The following is a 16909-nucleotide window of genomic DNA, read 5'->3' on the forward strand; positions in this document are numbered from 1 at the left end:
CATACTTTTTATACACCACCCAGTCCCATGGTCAAACCCCTAAGGTCTAATGTCTGATTGTAGTTAAGTTAATCACAATGGGTTCCCTAGGACAGTGATGGTCACAGAATCTTTTTGTTCAATTCTCTATCCTTTCCCTTCTTATGACAACACATCCATAAGGCTACCAAGGAGATGAGAAAGATAAACGTATTAATCACACACTGGTGTCTGCTGGATAGTAAAGTAACAGTAGCTCCAGTGAGACATGCCTCACAGGCATCTCATATAATCTGCTCAGTTAACCATTCCCAGCCCCTCTCTCCCCTGATGTGCAGTCACCCACTGTCTCTTGCAAAGAGAAAAGCCCATCTCCTGAAATGAGAGGAATTTGTTTTTTAGCTGGTAACTAGTGAGTCCTGAAGTCTGCACGACCCCCTTGCTCCCTGAGTCACATTAATCACTGCAGCCACAGGCTTGTGTCTATTTTTCTGCCTATTTGTTATAATTTGGAGAAGGGAAAATAAGGAAACTAGCGGCCCCTGGCAGGAACACAATGCAGAGAGACTGAGCAGAAGAGTGGTGTCTGTCTGTGGAATCAGTGATATCACTCAGTGAGTAGAGAAGATGCAGGCAAGGTCTTTCTCATTGGTGAGGTTTGTATCCTGTCTCTTGAGGCTCAACAGTTCATTGCACCAGCAGCAAGGTAGTTTATGAAATGTTGCCATTTACCTTAATACCACTTCCGTCTCTTCCGCTCACACAATATTTTGCAAGCTTTGTTATACATGTTCTCTCACTTGTCTTACCATTCAGAACTGCAGTTCAGAACAGAGCTAAATGGCTCCCCGTTACAGGAAGCAGCGAGCACAAAGACCTGTTAATCAGAGCCTATACAGATAATCCTAGTCTACCCTCTTCTTTCTCAGTTGTTACCTGCTTCCAGGAACAACGAGGTTATCCTCTTTCCCTTTTTTTCTTCCAATTCTCCCAGTGAGAAAGAGAAGAACTTAAAAAATGAATCTGCCTGTTACTGTAGCTAGTACCTCTTCTAAACTGGAGACTCTCAGACACAGGGTTCTGTTCCCAGGCCGTATCACCTCCCTCAGATTGTCTGCAGTATGGGATCCATGCTGGTTTTTGGTCTCCTCTTAGTGTGTCTTTTGGGGAGCTGGTGCTGGCTGGCTGAAATTGCAGCCATGTTTCTGTCTTGCACCAGAACCCCATCCTCTGATTTTATCAAAAGGGATGGAGAATCTTATCACTAGTCTCCAGAATACCTTTGAATGGGAGATCTCAGTAGGAGAGTCCGTGGCTGGCTGCTATTTTCCTTTATTTACATGGAGAGGAGAAATGTAAATTTAGCTAAACAATAGCCCCTAGCATTGCAGTGTAAAAGTGCAGAGTCGTTTTAGAGGAAGTAACGAGAGATTTTTCTGTGTCTAATTTGTCTGTCCTACAGTGGGTTGGCATTCCACTTTACAGAGCACATGTGGTAAAGGCTGTTAAAGCTTGTTAACCAGGCTGTTAAAGCTTGTTAACCTGGGGGGAGGGATAGCTCAGTGGTTTGAGCATTGGCCTGCTAAACCCAGGGTTGTGAGTTCAATCCTTTGAGGGGGCCATTTAGGGATCTGGGGCAAAAATTGGGGATTGGTCCTGCTTTGAGCAGGGGGTTGGACTAGATGACCTCCTGAGGTCCCTTCCAACTCTGATATTCTATGATTCACTCTGCCTTCATAGCTTGTTAGCCATTCACTCCTCAGTCTGACCATTCCAATATGGTCACTTCACAGGTGGTCCGGAAGTTGCACCATGGACATCCTAGCAGTCCAGCTAGTCAGAAGCTTTACTTTGACACCAGTCATGTTAGGACATGTATGTCCACTTTCTCTGTAGGTGCCCCCACTGAGGTGCAGTACCAATGGCTGAGAGGTTAGTACCTCTTCCTTGCTTCTAGAATTAAGATACTGAAGCAGCATTGGGTTTTTTAAAAGGCATCAAACTCTTTTAAGAGAGGACAAGGGGGAATTTGGTTCAAAGACACAATCCCACGTTTGGGATTTTTATTGGTTGGTATTTGAAAAAAATCTGTGGATTCTATACCTTATTCTCTTAAGCACTCATTTTCTTTTTTGATGAAAGACCTTTTCAAATACCTCAGCGGTAGGTCCAAACATCAGCTATTTCTACTAGCCAGAGGTCTGGTAGGAAGTTATAGCATAGGATCTTACGCTTAGCCTTGCTGGGTACGTCTCCACTGCAATAAAAGACCTGCAGCGCGGCCAGGGCTGGCCCTGGTCAGCTGATTCGGGGTCATGGGGCTCGGGCTATGAGACTATAAAATTGCAATGTAGACATTCAGGCTTGGGCTGGAGCATGGGCTCTGAGACCCCAATGACAGGGCTGGGTCTCCGAGCCTGGGCTCCAGCCCAAGCCCAAATGTCTGCATTGCAATTTTTAGCCCCGCAGTGTGAGCCCAAGTCAGCTGACCCAGTCTCTGAGACTCTGTGCCGCAGGTTTTTTATTGCAGTGTAGGCATACCTGTAGGCTACCAAGAGTATTCTGTTTAGGGGATGTCCCCGGGTGTATTTTTATCGTATTAGAATATGGTATTTGTCTCTTCCTATCCTAAGCTGTTGTGTCGTGTTTCTATGTGGCGTTAAATAGTTGCCAAATTCCGCCCTAGAGGTGGCTGCTTCAGTGGTGGGGTGAAGTTGTGAAAATAATAGTTTGTAAGTACATCCTTCAGGATCAAAGTAGTACTTATCAAATAGTATAAATATTTATAAACTCTTCCTTTTACTTAAAGCTTGAGACCTTTCCTCTCGTTTTTAGGGTATCACTTTTTACTATCTAAACAGCAGCAATTTGTGGGAGACCTCATGACAGAAGAAAAGTCATCCATCACACACTTTTTCTCTCCCCAGGACTAACATCCACTCGTTTACTCCCCAGGAGAGAAGTGGATACAGTTTGACAAATGTTGGTATTCGTGTTTAAATTTTCCTTTTTGCCATCTCCTGTGGCCTGTGCAGATGTACACACATAAGTCAAAGCGTGTGAAGGAACTTGCCCATGTGCAGCGCTTCACTTATTAGTTTCCTTTGACACTGAGTTAGTGTAATAACCGGCGCTCAGTCAGTTTTATCACTTGTGTATATAAAACGTGGGTCATGTTCCAGATTAAAGATGGAAGTGTGCGAGCTAGATGCCTGTACTAAAGAGACAGGAGTTGTGGTTCATCTCAATATTGAATAATAAGCAAGAGACAGGAAGTATTTGTCATAAATCTCGACATGTGCATGGGGTTGGTCCTCCCTTACCGTACCCCAGTATTCAATTTTCATCCTGGCATTGCCAGGCACTCGCTCCTCTTCATTCAGCAGTTAAGAGCAGCTTTTTCATTACGTTCCCTGGAAGGCACTTTATAGAGAAGTATGTCCCCCTCTGCCTCATAAATCCACTTTATATTTCAAGCTTGCGACATGGGGATCAGAGGTCTTGGCAAGAAGCAATTATTATAAAGAACCAGTTCTCCCTCTTTTAGGTTACAAAGAGAATATTATGGGGAAAGGGAATTTAGCTGAAGAAAAGAAGAGGTCATTTTAGTGAAAGGCAGTGTTCCCTGATTGATGGACGACCACACAGCCTTATTAATGCTCGGTCGTTAAATGTCCCGTAGGGCATGGCAGCATGATGTCATAGGCTAGCAAAAGCTGCTGGTTGCTATAAAAATTAACAAACAAAAGCAATAGACTAGGAGTGCAATAAACTCATAAATATTTCCAGGCACAACCACATCTTCTGAGCAAATTTGGGTGCTGGTGGTGGTTTTTTTTAATATTTCTATCATTTTAAATGAACAGCCTGTAATTACAGTGATTTGTTAGCTACCTGGGGACCTGATATTTGAGCAGGGTGTAATGCTTAGGAGAGATTGATTAGTGAAGCATAATTCAATTGGGGGATTTTGATAATGATATCGCCACCCAAGAGAGCCAAGTCTGAGCAATTATACAGATCCTCAGAGCCCTCCTGATTGAATTGTATAACTTCAGCAGTCAGTCTCCCCATCCAACCCCCCTCCCCCCCCACCTCTGTGTGTCTCCATCCTTTCAGCTTTGAAGAGATCTTCTAGAGGCCTGTTGAAAGGAGAAAAGATACTTAGCAAGAATTACCCTCTCTACAGAGTAGTCCCATGGTGCAGACACTAAGGAGAAGGCTGTAGTGCAGCAACTCCAGAGAGAAAAATGTGGGCATCAAATCCTATCTCCTCTCCATCCCACCCTGCCCTGGCCTGAATTTACAACATCAGCCCTAGCTTTGAAGGAGGAATTGATTGTAGTGTTTTTAGCTGAGCAGTCAGACTTTGCAAATACCTTTATTTGTGTGTGTTCCTTTGGGAGTATGCGTGCGCGCATACAGACTCTTGTACGTGAGCTTTGTTTTCAATGTGTACTCTTTGCTGGGCATTGGACCCCGAGAACAGGCTTAGGGCCCTCTCTGAGGCTGTACTGCCTCTCTCTGACAGCTGCGTGTGGACACTAGGCCTTTGACATTTAGAAAAATCTCGGAATCTAAAGCAAGAGGCAGGAAAAAAAATATTTTCTTGTTTAAAGGTCAGAGCCGACTGCTTTAAAAAATGGTTTTAAAATTGGTTTGTTGGACTGTGACAAGATTTAACCATACTAATGGATGGAGAGAATATTTGATCTGGGCTAGGCAGAAAAAGAGAAGCCCTCCAGCAGACTGGCTGAGGAAGCTATAAAAAGTAAGTGAGGCAAACTAAAGAACTTGAATTAGGGGGTGGGGTTTATGGCAGACAGGAGAGCTGGTGTCGTGTCCAGCTAGGGAGGTGGCATGCAGGTTGTGCAGTGGGCTATGATAACACTGCTGAGTGATGCGGTATTAAGTGGGGTAAGAACGTTGCAGAGTTCCTAAGAGATGCCCCGGTCGGTGCCAGAGGGGTTTTATAAAGTGAAAAGAGTGCCACAGAGCCCTGATTAAAGGAGAGTAGGTAGTGTGGGGTTCCCCGGCTTAGAGACAGCAGAATTGGGGCCTTGATGTAGGAAAGGTAATGCAGCAGGAGGTTCTATCTTGTGAGGAGTGTGATGCGGGAGCCGGAGGGTCACTGCAGATATGCAAAGTTCATGCAGTGAATAAAAACGCCTTTGGAGAAAGGAGGTGTCAGCAGATGAGTAAGATACCAGGAGGTGAGGAGAGCAGTGCAGGTGTCTTGGTGGATGAGTCCATAGCACAAGAGGAAAAGTGTCATGGGCTGAAGAGAACGGTATGGAGAGTGTCACAGAGCCATCTGTATTAGGCTTCACAGTCCTGCCCCCTACCACATACAGGATTGTTCCCTGCAGTGTATTCAGGGTCTTAGTGTGTTAGGAGGTTGCACAGCAGGTGGTTCCATAGAGTGAGAAGAGTAATGCAGACATCTTAGCAGATGAGATGGAGCCACCCCCGTAGCTTCCCTGAGTAAATGTCACTGGGGCAACAGGTTACTTGTTCATTAAAACACCTAATAAAACATAGCCTTGAAAATAAAGGCGCCCCATTCACTTTGGAGTATTGCAGACTTTCATCTGCACAATAATAAAGTTCCTCACTGTGTCAAGGGGGTGGAGAGTCTCTCTGCCAATCCAGTTCAAGCAGCACATCCTCTTAGGCCTTAACCCTTTGTATGAAAAACGTCATACTGTGAGGACCCTGTAGCACACAGAATGCTCCTACATCGTGCATCTATTTCATACATCACCCGTGGATAGAGCAGTGGATTTTCATATGAAAAGGAGATTACCCCACTTTGTAGTGAAATCCTGAATTGTATCAAACATCATGATGGGATTTTCTCCTCTTCTCCCTTTTCCCCACCCTTGTTCTCCCCCGCTGCTTCTTCCCCCAGCCAACCTTCTTCTGGGACTTCTGTAGCCCAGCTTCCCTCTCCCCTTCCTCCCTCTCTTCACAGCACTCTAGAGGTGCAGCGGAGGCAGAGGGCAGTGATGTGTTTAAGGGACATTCGTTTGTCAGACTTGCCCACTCCAAGGTGGGAAACTGAGGCAGGGGACACTGCCCAACACACTATGGGGTCAGGTTTGTTTGTGGTCGCAAGCTTTTAAATGTGCTTGTGGTGTTTGCCCAAACAATGCTTGGTTCCCTTTCCCATGTGTTGGCCAACATTCTGTCACTGTGTCTGACCCATGTCTTGTGTGACCTTTTGCCGCCAGCTGGTTGGTCTACTAAGAACTGATGACAGTTCATGCCAAGTTTCAGTTTATAGATTTTTGTACATTATTTTAATTTTCTAGTTGCAAAAGTGTTCCTGGGGGCAGAGGGCGTGTGAATTGCTGCCCCTGTCCCACGCATCCATCGAACCATTTGAGAATGTTATCAAACCTTTAACATCATCATCACCAGGCTGGAGAGAGAAATTTCAGCCCAGAAGATCACTTTTTTGGAAAGTTTATAAGTAACACAGGCTGAGACAGAAAGTGTAATCTCAACCATACCTATAGCAACACTACCAGTCTGAACGCACGTATATGTCCTGCTGAAGTGACACCGGCGAGTGATCCTCCTTTGTACTTCACACATGGCTGCAGAACTTACAGACACCAGCATGGTCCTGGCAACTGCCAGGAGTGACCTCCTAACAAGGACAGGTTTCAGAGTAGCAGCCGTGTTAGTCTGTATCCTCAAAAAGAAAAGGAGGACTTGTGGCACCTTAGATACTAACAAATTTATACTCCTTTTCTTTCTCCTAACAAGGAGATGCTTTACTTTTTGCAGCATCTAGTGTCTGTAGGTGTTGTGAGCATAGTCGGCTTTAGACCATGATTGTGCCATGCGTGAGAGTGATTCCTGCTGGAGGTGAGAGGAGCTAATGTTTGCTTTCCTGTGATGCTCACGGTTACAGAGAGACTTTTAGCCTCTCTGTAAGTGCAGAGATTGAATGCCTTCAAGTATTTCTCTTTTTCCAGGCCTGCAGCAAGACTGATCATCCTGGCATTCATGAGAGGAGTGGGGTGGGTGAGGCTACTCTGCTCCTACCCTTCTCCACTTTCCGTGCCTTTCCTCACACCAAAATAAATCTGCAGCTAGAAACACAGATATTGACTGACGTGTTTGGCTGCAGATGGAACGAGCAGAGTGTGAGACAAATAGAAAGTTTATCCTGTGACCGAAAGGGAGCCAGCGGCTCCCTCGCTGGGCTGCTCACCTCTCTCGGGCATTCACTTTCCATGATTAGCTTTAGATCCCACTCAAGCCTTCATCTCCTGCACAGACAAATAAATAGAGTGGAACAAATGGAAAGGGCGCACACGTTCTAAGGTACCTGGTTCTCTTAAAGGACTGAGTGCTGACACAAGGCTTTATCTGTAATGCAAGTCTCTGCCTTCAAAAAAATATATAAAAAACTATAAAGCCTTGAATAATTTACCAATTTCCAGGGTTAAAAGGAAGATTTATGATGTTTTCTTCTGACTGGGAACAGCTAATCTTGTCTCTTATGGAAAAGCAATTGTACTAAAGACTCCTTTCTCTGAGGAGGTTGAAAAGCGACTGCTGGAAGTTCATGTCGCCGCATAGTAGACCAATCCCATTTGTCCCGTAAATACAATGTGGCCAAAAAGCTGCTTCTGATTTTGTAATCACTCAACAGGGCAATGCACCCTAGAAGCACAAAGCACAGTGGGATTCTTGAAACACCTAGCCTGGGTCATGCACATACCGGTACGTAGTAGTAGAGGGTGTTTTGCCCCATTTAAATTGCTTTTCTGATAAAGATCCTTTATATTTCTTAAAGCAGAATGGAGCGATAATGGAAACAGGCCAAAATTGGAATGTCTGTTCGCCAAAATGTTGGTGGGTTGGATAAAATAGAACCTGGATCTGAACTGCCTTGGCTTTGGTTTTGCAAACCCCAAACAAACCACCGTGATTTGCCCATTAACTAGAAGTGACAAAACTAGGCCCATAACTTAGGTATTATCTTTGACTCAGCCCTTTCAGTGGACCCACATATTCAGGCCAACTCTAAGTCATGCTTCTTTTCCTTTCACATCTCTAAAAGTAACAACATGCTAACTGTGTGACTGTGAATAAGACATTTTCATGGTTTTGGTCCCAGATTAAATTGAGCTAATTTTTAAAGACACATTAGACATTTTTTTCCTCCCACGTGCCATCACTACTGAGCAGATCTTTAGGTGCCCTAACTATGCATTTCCTTACCTGACCATATTTGGCCTTTTTTTTTTTTTTTAAAAGTTTGGCTTTAACTATGAATCTCCTGGCTTTTTAATGCTTGATTTGATGATAATTACATTCCTGTAATGTATTTTACCCTAAATTACTGACATGTACTCTCAACTTTAACTCTAACATAACAGTGTTTTTTGTTTGGCAATTTCCTTGTTTGTCTGGGGTTTTTTTAGTACATAATAGCGTACATGAACACTAAACAAGAAATGCAAAGAGAATGTTGTGATATTTCTTGTGATTTGAAAATATAAAGTATCAACTTTAATTCATTTTTTATTACAACTTTTATGGCCAGATTCACTGGTACGCTCTGGCTGCTTTATGTAACCCTAGGGCAGTACAGAAGCAACAAAAGTGTACTGGCAAGTTAAGCCGATGGGCAAACTGCTTTGATTCACCAGAAGGACCAGAGCACCAGAAAGAAGCAAGAGTGTTCACCACAATTTCTTCTTTGCTCTTGGTCTCCAAATTCCTGCTGCCTCTTGCATCTCCCCTCATGGTGCTGCACACATGTCCCAGTTTTTCTCTCTCTCCTTCCCCACACAGTCCCCTGCACATACACACTCCAGTTTCCTCACTCTCTACATTTTCCAAGATGCACACCCTGGTTTCTTCCTCCCTCCTGTGGTGCGTGGAGCAGATTCGGTGCAGACTAGCGGCTTAAAAGAAATATTTAGGATTAATATGGTCACTTTTTTCCATTATTTTTCATAAATGAAAATTTGTGTCAGCTGAGGTGAGTAGGTAAAATTTTCTCCTCCTTTTCTCTCATTGTTCTCATAAAGACTGAAGTTATAAACTGAGCTTAGTTAAGTTGCTCTCTTTAAAAGCAGGTACCACCTCGTATTGTTCCCAATGAGAGTGAAGTCAAGCTACCATCAGGGAAGATGGTGTCCCTTTATGTTGTCAGGAGGCCGAGGAACCCTCAGTCTTGTTGAAAACAGTCAGAGATGACGGCCATTTTGAAAGAATGCAGCTCTTCATGGAATTTTCTGTCGTAGAACATATTATTCAGCCTCTGCTGAATCAGAAATTTTCAGAATAATGGGGGGCAAATGACAATTAATCTTCAATAAATAAACAAGTATTCCAATGTAGTCTACGCACAAGATTTCACTGAGCTCTAACTATACAGAGTTTTGAAGCATTTGGGTAATTCCATTACTGAGATCATAAGGAACAAATAAACGGTCTGACAGTGGGTGCTAAACTTCTTAAAGAACCCTTTTAAAATTAATTTAAAGTCCTACATGGATTTCCTTGTAAATTCTCAGAAAATTAATTCTGTGCCCAAAGAATAAGGGCAATAATTTAGGGGAGGAGACACTGTATTTTTCATACATAGCAAAGAGAATTGCAAAATTCAGCTCAGCCTTGATTATGAAGACAACTGGTGCCTCCATAATATTTGGACCTTCCTCTCACCAGCCTAAACTTTAGTGTTTCAGGTCACATAGAACCAGATCCAACACCCATGGGCTTGGATTTGAAAACCAAAATCTGGCTGCCTTGGCACATCTCTGATTGATAGCATCTGGCCTATAGTCTAATGCAAGGCTGAATGAGAGCTCTACACTCTGCGTGGGCTTGTGCATAGATTGCAAATGCATATCCCTCACTGACCTAATTCCCTTTCTGTCTGTCATTTGCCACTTTTTCATCTTTCCCAGTCAGTCTCTTCAATTTGTCCCTATCTGACCCAGTTTCACGATGGATGCTCAGAAAGCAAGGCGGCTGGCTCCACTAAACAAAAGATTAAGGCTCTAAACTTCGCCATCTGGAGTAGTTCATAAAGAGAAATGAACATTAAGCTGAACAGAAGTGGAAGAGCTTTAAACAAACTCTTAATTTACTTTTCCACTATAAAATCTTGTTAAAATCCCCTCCCCGGCATTGGTGTGACAGGGGCTTCCTCTGTGCCTTGCACTCTTCACAATCAGAAGTGACATTTACATGAGAAGTTCATAATGAAATTAATCCTGACTCCTGAAAACATGGAATTGGAAACAAACAGATCCCCGGGGCTTTTGGTGCTTCCCTGACATTATTGCTGCCCTTCTGGCAGGTGAAGATACATGCTGCCTGCGTGCACAAACACCCACAGCTGAAGTCATCGATATCCCTTTTGGGACAGGGGGGTTCCACCTGAGCTGCTTCAGGGTTTCCCTTCTGCATAGACTGTGGCTAGGGAATGTCCTGTTACTGAGGCAGGCTGGACTCTGTGAGGCAGTGCTTATGTTGCACTGCTTATGTTGCACTGCTTATGTTGCACTGTAGCTTTGCTTCGTTAAGGGGGCAGATGAGGAGCAGTGATCATTCCCAAAAGGGAAATGTCTGGGGAGAAAAATGTGAATTTCCGTTGTGATAGTTTTGCTGGTTTATTAATAAACAAGCAGATTTTGTGCCACCCGTGGCACGAGGGACTCTCAAAGCATCCTTTGGCTCCTCTTGCATTTTGCTTCTTTACCCTTTTTATAATCTATGTTATGACGAGAGGAGATTTTTACCATGTGCCCGTATATTGGGATTCTACCCTTCTGTGTGTGTGTCTCCGGAATAATTTCTCCCATCAGCAAAGCACCTGGGTATATGAAGCAGGGTTGGTAAAACACATCCCATGTGTCTATACTGTGATAAATAACTCACCAAGTCTCAGAGCCCAGGTACTTGGGTTGCAGGGCTATAAAATTGCAGCATAAACGTTCGGGCTCAGGCTGGAGTCCAGGCTCTGAGACTGCACTAGCTGGGAGAGGGTCTCAGAGCACGGGCTCGAGCCCAAGTCTGCATGTAGACACTGCAATTTTATAGCTCCACAGCCTGAGCCAGCTGACCCAGGCCAGCTACAGCCATGCTCTGGGTCTTTTATCGCAGTGTAGACATACCCGAACTAAGGGGGCTAGTTAAAGGTAGATCATTGGCTCATTTAAAGGGAATGTTCATTGAAAACATGTCTCCTTATCCTCCAAGACAGGAGGGGCTTAAGGACTTTGATTCTTAATGGAAAAAGAGTTTTTTGAATATTTCCTGCCTCCCACGACCAGGCTATTCAAAGATTTCTCTTCTAAAGCATCCCTGGTTCTGCATTTTCTACTATGACTGCATGTGTTAATTGTTCAAACCCTTTAAAGTTTGTTTTCAAGATATTTTAAACATTCTTCCTACTGCCTTATAATTCATTATTCATTTGAGGCTCACACGGGGTGTATTGTTCAGAGATTTTGGAAATGCAGAACTTAATAATGGTCCAATTAAATCATATGTTGAACACCTGCTCTGCAGTAGATAACGTTACTTTGATTAGAATAAGATGCATACTGAAGGAGACTCCATAGTGAGTGTGCTAGAATTCTTCAGCATTTGGTGTGAAATAAAACCCTACTGTATTAACAATTTCTTTTCCTTTTCCCCTCTCTCCCCTCATTTCTCTCTTCTCCACTCTTCCTTCTCCACTCTTCCTTCTCTCCTTAGGCCTCCAGCTCTTCTGGTGGGAAGATGCAACTTCTGGAAACTGAATTCTCTCTCACAATCCGTGAGCTCATTGACCTGCACCTGCTGCACCAGGACAGCATACCAGCATTCCTCAGCGCTGTAACCCTCGAACTCTTCAGCCGTCAGACCTGTGCTTAGCCCTCACTGAATCCTAGCCTTGCGCCTTCTGGGCATGGATCGTGAATGGATGTGTGACCATCATTGTTTCACCACGACCAGCCTAGTGCAGTGGAAAGGGGATCCATGAGCTAGCCATGCCAAGTTCTTTTTGTTTCTTCTGCTGCATTTGGTTGCTTCCAATTTCTTTTGAAGTCCCCTCTCTCCTTTTCTCTCCAAACACTTCAGGGCTGTTTGAAGAGGCAACCAAGGAGTCTGAAGAAGGCATTTCCTGCTTCCTTCTGAGCTGGAGTCACATTCCTTTGGCCCAAAGTCCAGTTACTCCTTGACAATGTTGGTCCAACCCAAAGGCCTCTTTTTTTTAATGTTGATTTTACTAACCAATCTCTCTGACAGCTCTGAGCCCACCACACACATGCAGATTTCCACAGTAATATTTCCAGGGGAGAGCATGTATAACTCCAGAGTGCCAGCGTTTTTGCCAACCCCACCCCGCTATTTATAAACATTGAAACCTTTTTATTAAATTGCCAGCCTCTTATGTAGTCAGTCTCAACAGGAGTCGCTGTCGGGAAGAGCGTGAGAATGCTGGCTTTGGGGAGCTCACAGCTTCTCGCAGGAGGATCCTGTTGAATTGGGTCTCAACCTCTCCCACTTGAAAGCTCTTTAAAGCAGAGATCACAGGCTCTAGGGGAGATGACAGCTCAAGCTGCCACCAACTAATGAGGACTAAGGGTTGGCTTCTGGGAGTGCAGGATGTTTGTGGACGACTGGAGTCATGGATAGTGGGGCCCTTTGGATACAGCTCGCTGATCAATAAGTTGACAGTCTTTCAAGACATAAAACTTTGCGAGATCTAGTCCTTCATAATTCCAGATCCTGGTTTGTCAGAACTCAGCACCTGGTATACCCTTCTCTCTTTCTCCCTCTTGTGCTGTATGCCCAGTGCTTAGACGTCATTTGAGTGCTTTTCCTTCCTTGCGCAAGACTCTCAGGGGTTGCTTGGCTTATCTCAGGAACACAGGGAAAGGAGCAGGGAGTGGAGGGCCTCTTCGTGGTGTACTCACTGCATTGCTATTTTGTAGCCTAGTGTCCATAGCCAGAGTTGTCACTTTCTTGTATTACTGGGTGTAACCTCCACTGCCGCCACCTCTCTTTCTCCTGACTCAGCTGAGGGATCCTTCTGACAGCTCTGAAATGTTGTACTATGATGGAGGGGTTTGGTTAGTTTGTTTTTCAGAATAAAGTGTCACTTCTCCATCTGGGTGTATGCTTCTTTTATTGGGCGTTTGCGTCACTGGCATCCGTTTGATAATGGATGGTGAATCAGTGATGCTTGGGTTGATTTTACCACCGGAAGGGAGGGCATATTACGCAGACCTTCGGTTCTCCAGGCACATCTCATTAGTGCCAGAAACGATACTAGTCAAAGTCATTATACAACAGAGATCCTGCCAATACAATGGCTTCCCCTTGCCATCCCATTATGCTTTATTCCGTAACCATGTGGGAAGGCAGTAGCTTGTCCATTCTCAGCAGGAATCATATAGGACTCTCACAGCAACTCTAGCTCCAATCTTTCCCTGCTGGAGTGACTATAGCAAATAAAGTTGGCGCTACAAGAAGAAGAAAACAGTTGCTCCAGACCCAGCTTATCATAAGTGATCACAGCTCCCCCATTCACACAGTGGTTACAGGCAAGTTAGCCTCGTCATCTGAGTGAAAACCAATAGCAAAAGTTTGCCATTTTCTCTGCTGCTTGGAGAAGTCCTGGTTGAAGATGGATTGCCTGGCACTCTGTGCCAGGGGAATGCTGTCTGCTTCGTATGCACAACATGGAACTGAGAGCCGCCTTCATCAGTCATGGAGAAAATGAATCATGACATCAGCCGCACTCGACTTCTCGGCCAGCATAATAGCGGAGCCTGGCTGCTTTTGGAAATTTTTCTCCTGGCTCCTTGCAGGAGAAATGAAGTAATTAATAAGTTTACAATAAACCCACTATCTTAGCGAAACAGAGGTGATGTGAGAAGCGGTGCTGGATACGGGCAAGGGAAGGGAGCCTCCTGCCCATTAGAAGGTTGCCTCCCAAGGGTGAACGGATAATAGGCTGGGTTAGAAGAAATCTCTCTCTTCCTAGACTCCCTCCCTGTGGGGGGGAGACACTGAGATGAATTGCTGCTTTGAGCCATGGGTTTCCAAAGAAGCTGGTTTGTTTAACAAGGTTTAATAAACCAGCACTCCAGTGAATTATAGCCTCTGCCCCTTATAAAACAGGGCTTCTGCCCGGGCATCCAGGGGGTACTCTGGTGTATAAGAGTCTGCTCTCTACAGACAAGAGCTGCTGGCCAGAGGGCACTTCATTTGTATACACACTGCCGCTGCAGATGGCATGCCTGGCTTCAGAGAGCACGTGCCAGTGTATTAGCTCTCCTGTTTTCTTCAAACAGCAGCTCTTGCCTTGGCATGCAAGAGCTGCTCTGTTTGGAGGCTCCCTGTGGAGCCGGGCCTTGCAAGTGAGTAGCAATTAGCTTTGCATCAGACAATGACCTTTGGGAAACTCAGTTCCTGGGTGGTTTGCTCACTGGTGCGGGAGCGTTCAACTGAAAGTGTCGACTGCAAACAGCTCTGCACTAAATGAGAGAGACACATTATCAAGTGGTTAAGTGTCAGGGATGGGAATTAAGAATTCCGATGGCCTGGTCTTGGCTCTGATTTGATGTGGAACCTTGGACAAATCACTTAACCCCACTGACTTAGTTTCCTCCTTGTGTAAAGTAAGGATTATAATGCCTACCTATCTCACAAGGGAGCTGGGAGGAATAATTCTGATGCTAAGAATTCAATGATTATTTACTACACGCTGAGCTACGTGGAGGGGGGAGGATAGCTTAGTGGTTTGAGCATTGGCTTGCTAAACCCAGGATTGTGAGTTCAATCCTTGAACGGGGCCATTTAGGGATCTGGGGCAAAAATTGGGGATTGATCCCGCTTTGAGTAGGGGGTTGGACTAGATGATCTCCTGAGGTCCCTTCCAACCCTGATATTCTATGATTCTATGATCATCTAAGAAGCCCCCCTGCTGTGAAACCACATGATGGCATTGCCTCTCACACTGCGTTACTCGTACTAAAAGGGGACGCAAAATAATCACATAGGCAGTAAAAACAGAGGCATGGAATGTGCCCTGATGTACTGTAGCTTTAAACCGCTCCTGGATCTAAGTGCCATGTGTCTCCGAGTCATCACCAGTGAAACTTGGGTCCCGTTTGGAGAGCAGTCTCCAAAGCCTTGGCTGAATCAGTAATAAATGTACAGTCGGAGGGGAGTGGAGGAAGTTTTAACAAGAGTTTATGTATCCCACTTGGAGTTAGGTGCATGCTAGCTGGGTGTATGTGCTATAAACTGTAAAATATGAGTTATTAATGCACAGCGATGGGGCCTCATGTTCAGAGCACTGATCTGGTGGCAGCCTTTCCCAAACCTTCTCTCCCTTGAACTGCTTGCAAAACCCTGTGCTTCTCCGCTGATCGACTCATTCATCCACATACGTGTATAAATATTTGACAGGGAAAAAGAACCTGGAAGTTCTGCAACAAAGTCCCTAAAAGGCAAGAAGTTAAGCAGCCACTGCAAACTTCATGCCACTCTTAAGAGGGCAAGTTGCACCTGTGAAACTTCAGCCTTAGACTCTGGCTTTGTGTTTTTTTCCTGATTCTTTGTTGGCTTGGGAGTTTTTGCTTTGTTTGTGCATTGGGTGGTCCGCTTTGATAAAAGCGTATGCCGGAGAAAAGGGGAGTCTAAAAACCACTGCTAGAACGTTCCAGTTCAGATCACGGGCTCATGAAACCTAATTACAGATCACATTTGTTTGGATGTGTGATGCAGGAGAATATCAGGGTAGGAGAGAGTGGGAAAGAGAGCAATGATCAGGACCAAAGGAAATGGAGGAGGTGAGGGAGGCAGCAGTGGGGGAGGTGGTGAAGGAGAAGGTGGGGTAGCTTGGCTGGTGAGGATGATGAGGGGGTGGCAGGGTGGGGATGGTGAGGAGCAGGAGAATGGGACAAGCTGAGGAGGGTCATGGAGGGATGGTGAGGAGTGGGAGAAGCTAAGAGGAGTGATGATGAGGGGCAGGAGAACCTGAGGGGCACGGCAGGTTGGTGAAAGAAACTGATGGGGGGGGTTGGTGATGAGAGGGGTGTGAGGAGGAGCTGGAGGATAGTGGGGAGAGGAGGGGGTCTGTGGGGGATGGTTAGGAGGAGGGGAAGATGGAGATGATATTGGGGGCAGCAAGGCAGGGTTGGTGAGGAGAGGGAGAATGGGAGAAGCTGAGGGGTGATGAGGGAGGGGTTGGTCATGAGTAGGAGATGGCGTGAATATGATGAAGTGAGGATGTGGGAATGGGACGGTGAAGAGGTGTTGAAGGAGAAGCTGGGGGATGAAAGGGGCATTGGGTCAGGGGTTGTGAGGAAGAGGAGAGGCGATGAGGGGGAGGAGGAGGATGGGGCCAGCAGGCCACGGATGGTGTCGAGCAGGAAGATGGAAGAAGCTGGGAAAGGATCCATGATTTGTAAATGAAGAGAAGAAAAACAAACTAAACGAAGGCTGTGTCTACATTTACACTGCTACAGCAGCAGGGCCGGAGCTGCAGTGCTTTAGCACAGGTACTTACAACAGTGACCAGTTCTCCTGTCACTGCCACCTCCCTGAGAGCTGGTGGGTCAGGGGAAGAATTCTTCCATTGACTGAGCACTGGCTATGCCAGGGGTTAGGTTGGCTTAACTATGCTTCTCAGGAGTGTGGAGAGATGTAACTTTTCAGTGTAGACCAGGCCCTAAATGCTTTGTGTCCTACTGTTGAATGACTGTTCTGGGAGATCTGGGAAAATCAGCCATTCCAGGCTTGGCCTGTCCCAACAGAAGACAGAGTCTGTGTAGGGAACCGTGGAGGAATATTGGCTATGGGGGGCTCGCTAACTCCAGTCACCACCTCTTCCAGCAGTGGCCACCAATGAGGATCATTTGGGATGGGTCACTTGCATTGGGAGAGCTCA

The 16909-nt window shown here is 45.4% G+C and overlaps 1 protein-coding gene across 7 annotated transcripts in view; it reads left to right on the forward strand.

Moving 5' to 3' along the window:
• The window catches only part of MAD1L1 (mitotic arrest deficient 1 like 1), a 565246-nt gene extending 552050 nt beyond the window's left edge, over positions 1 to 13196 (forward strand). For 2 of the 7 annotated variants that reach the window (XM_073361991.2, XM_073361992.2), the window contains exon 7: positions 11719 to 13181. In XM_073361991.2, coding sequence (XP_073218092.1) covers positions 11719 to 11877 — 159 coding nt within the window. In that variant the 3' untranslated portion in view covers positions 11878 to 13181. Of the gene's footprint in view, positions 1 to 11718 lie in introns of all 7 variants that reach the window. The other 5 variants (XM_073361988.2, XM_073361987.2, XM_073361990.2 and 2 more) reach the window with 5 other exon arrangements.
• Positions 13197 to 16909: the final 3713 nt, after the last annotated feature.

Source organism: Lepidochelys kempii, chromosome 10 (assembly GCF_965140285.1).
Source record: "Lepidochelys kempii isolate rLepKem1 chromosome 10, rLepKem1.hap1, whole genome shotgun sequence".
Taxonomy (NCBI): domain Eukaryota; kingdom Metazoa; phylum Chordata; order Testudines; family Cheloniidae; genus Lepidochelys; species Lepidochelys kempii.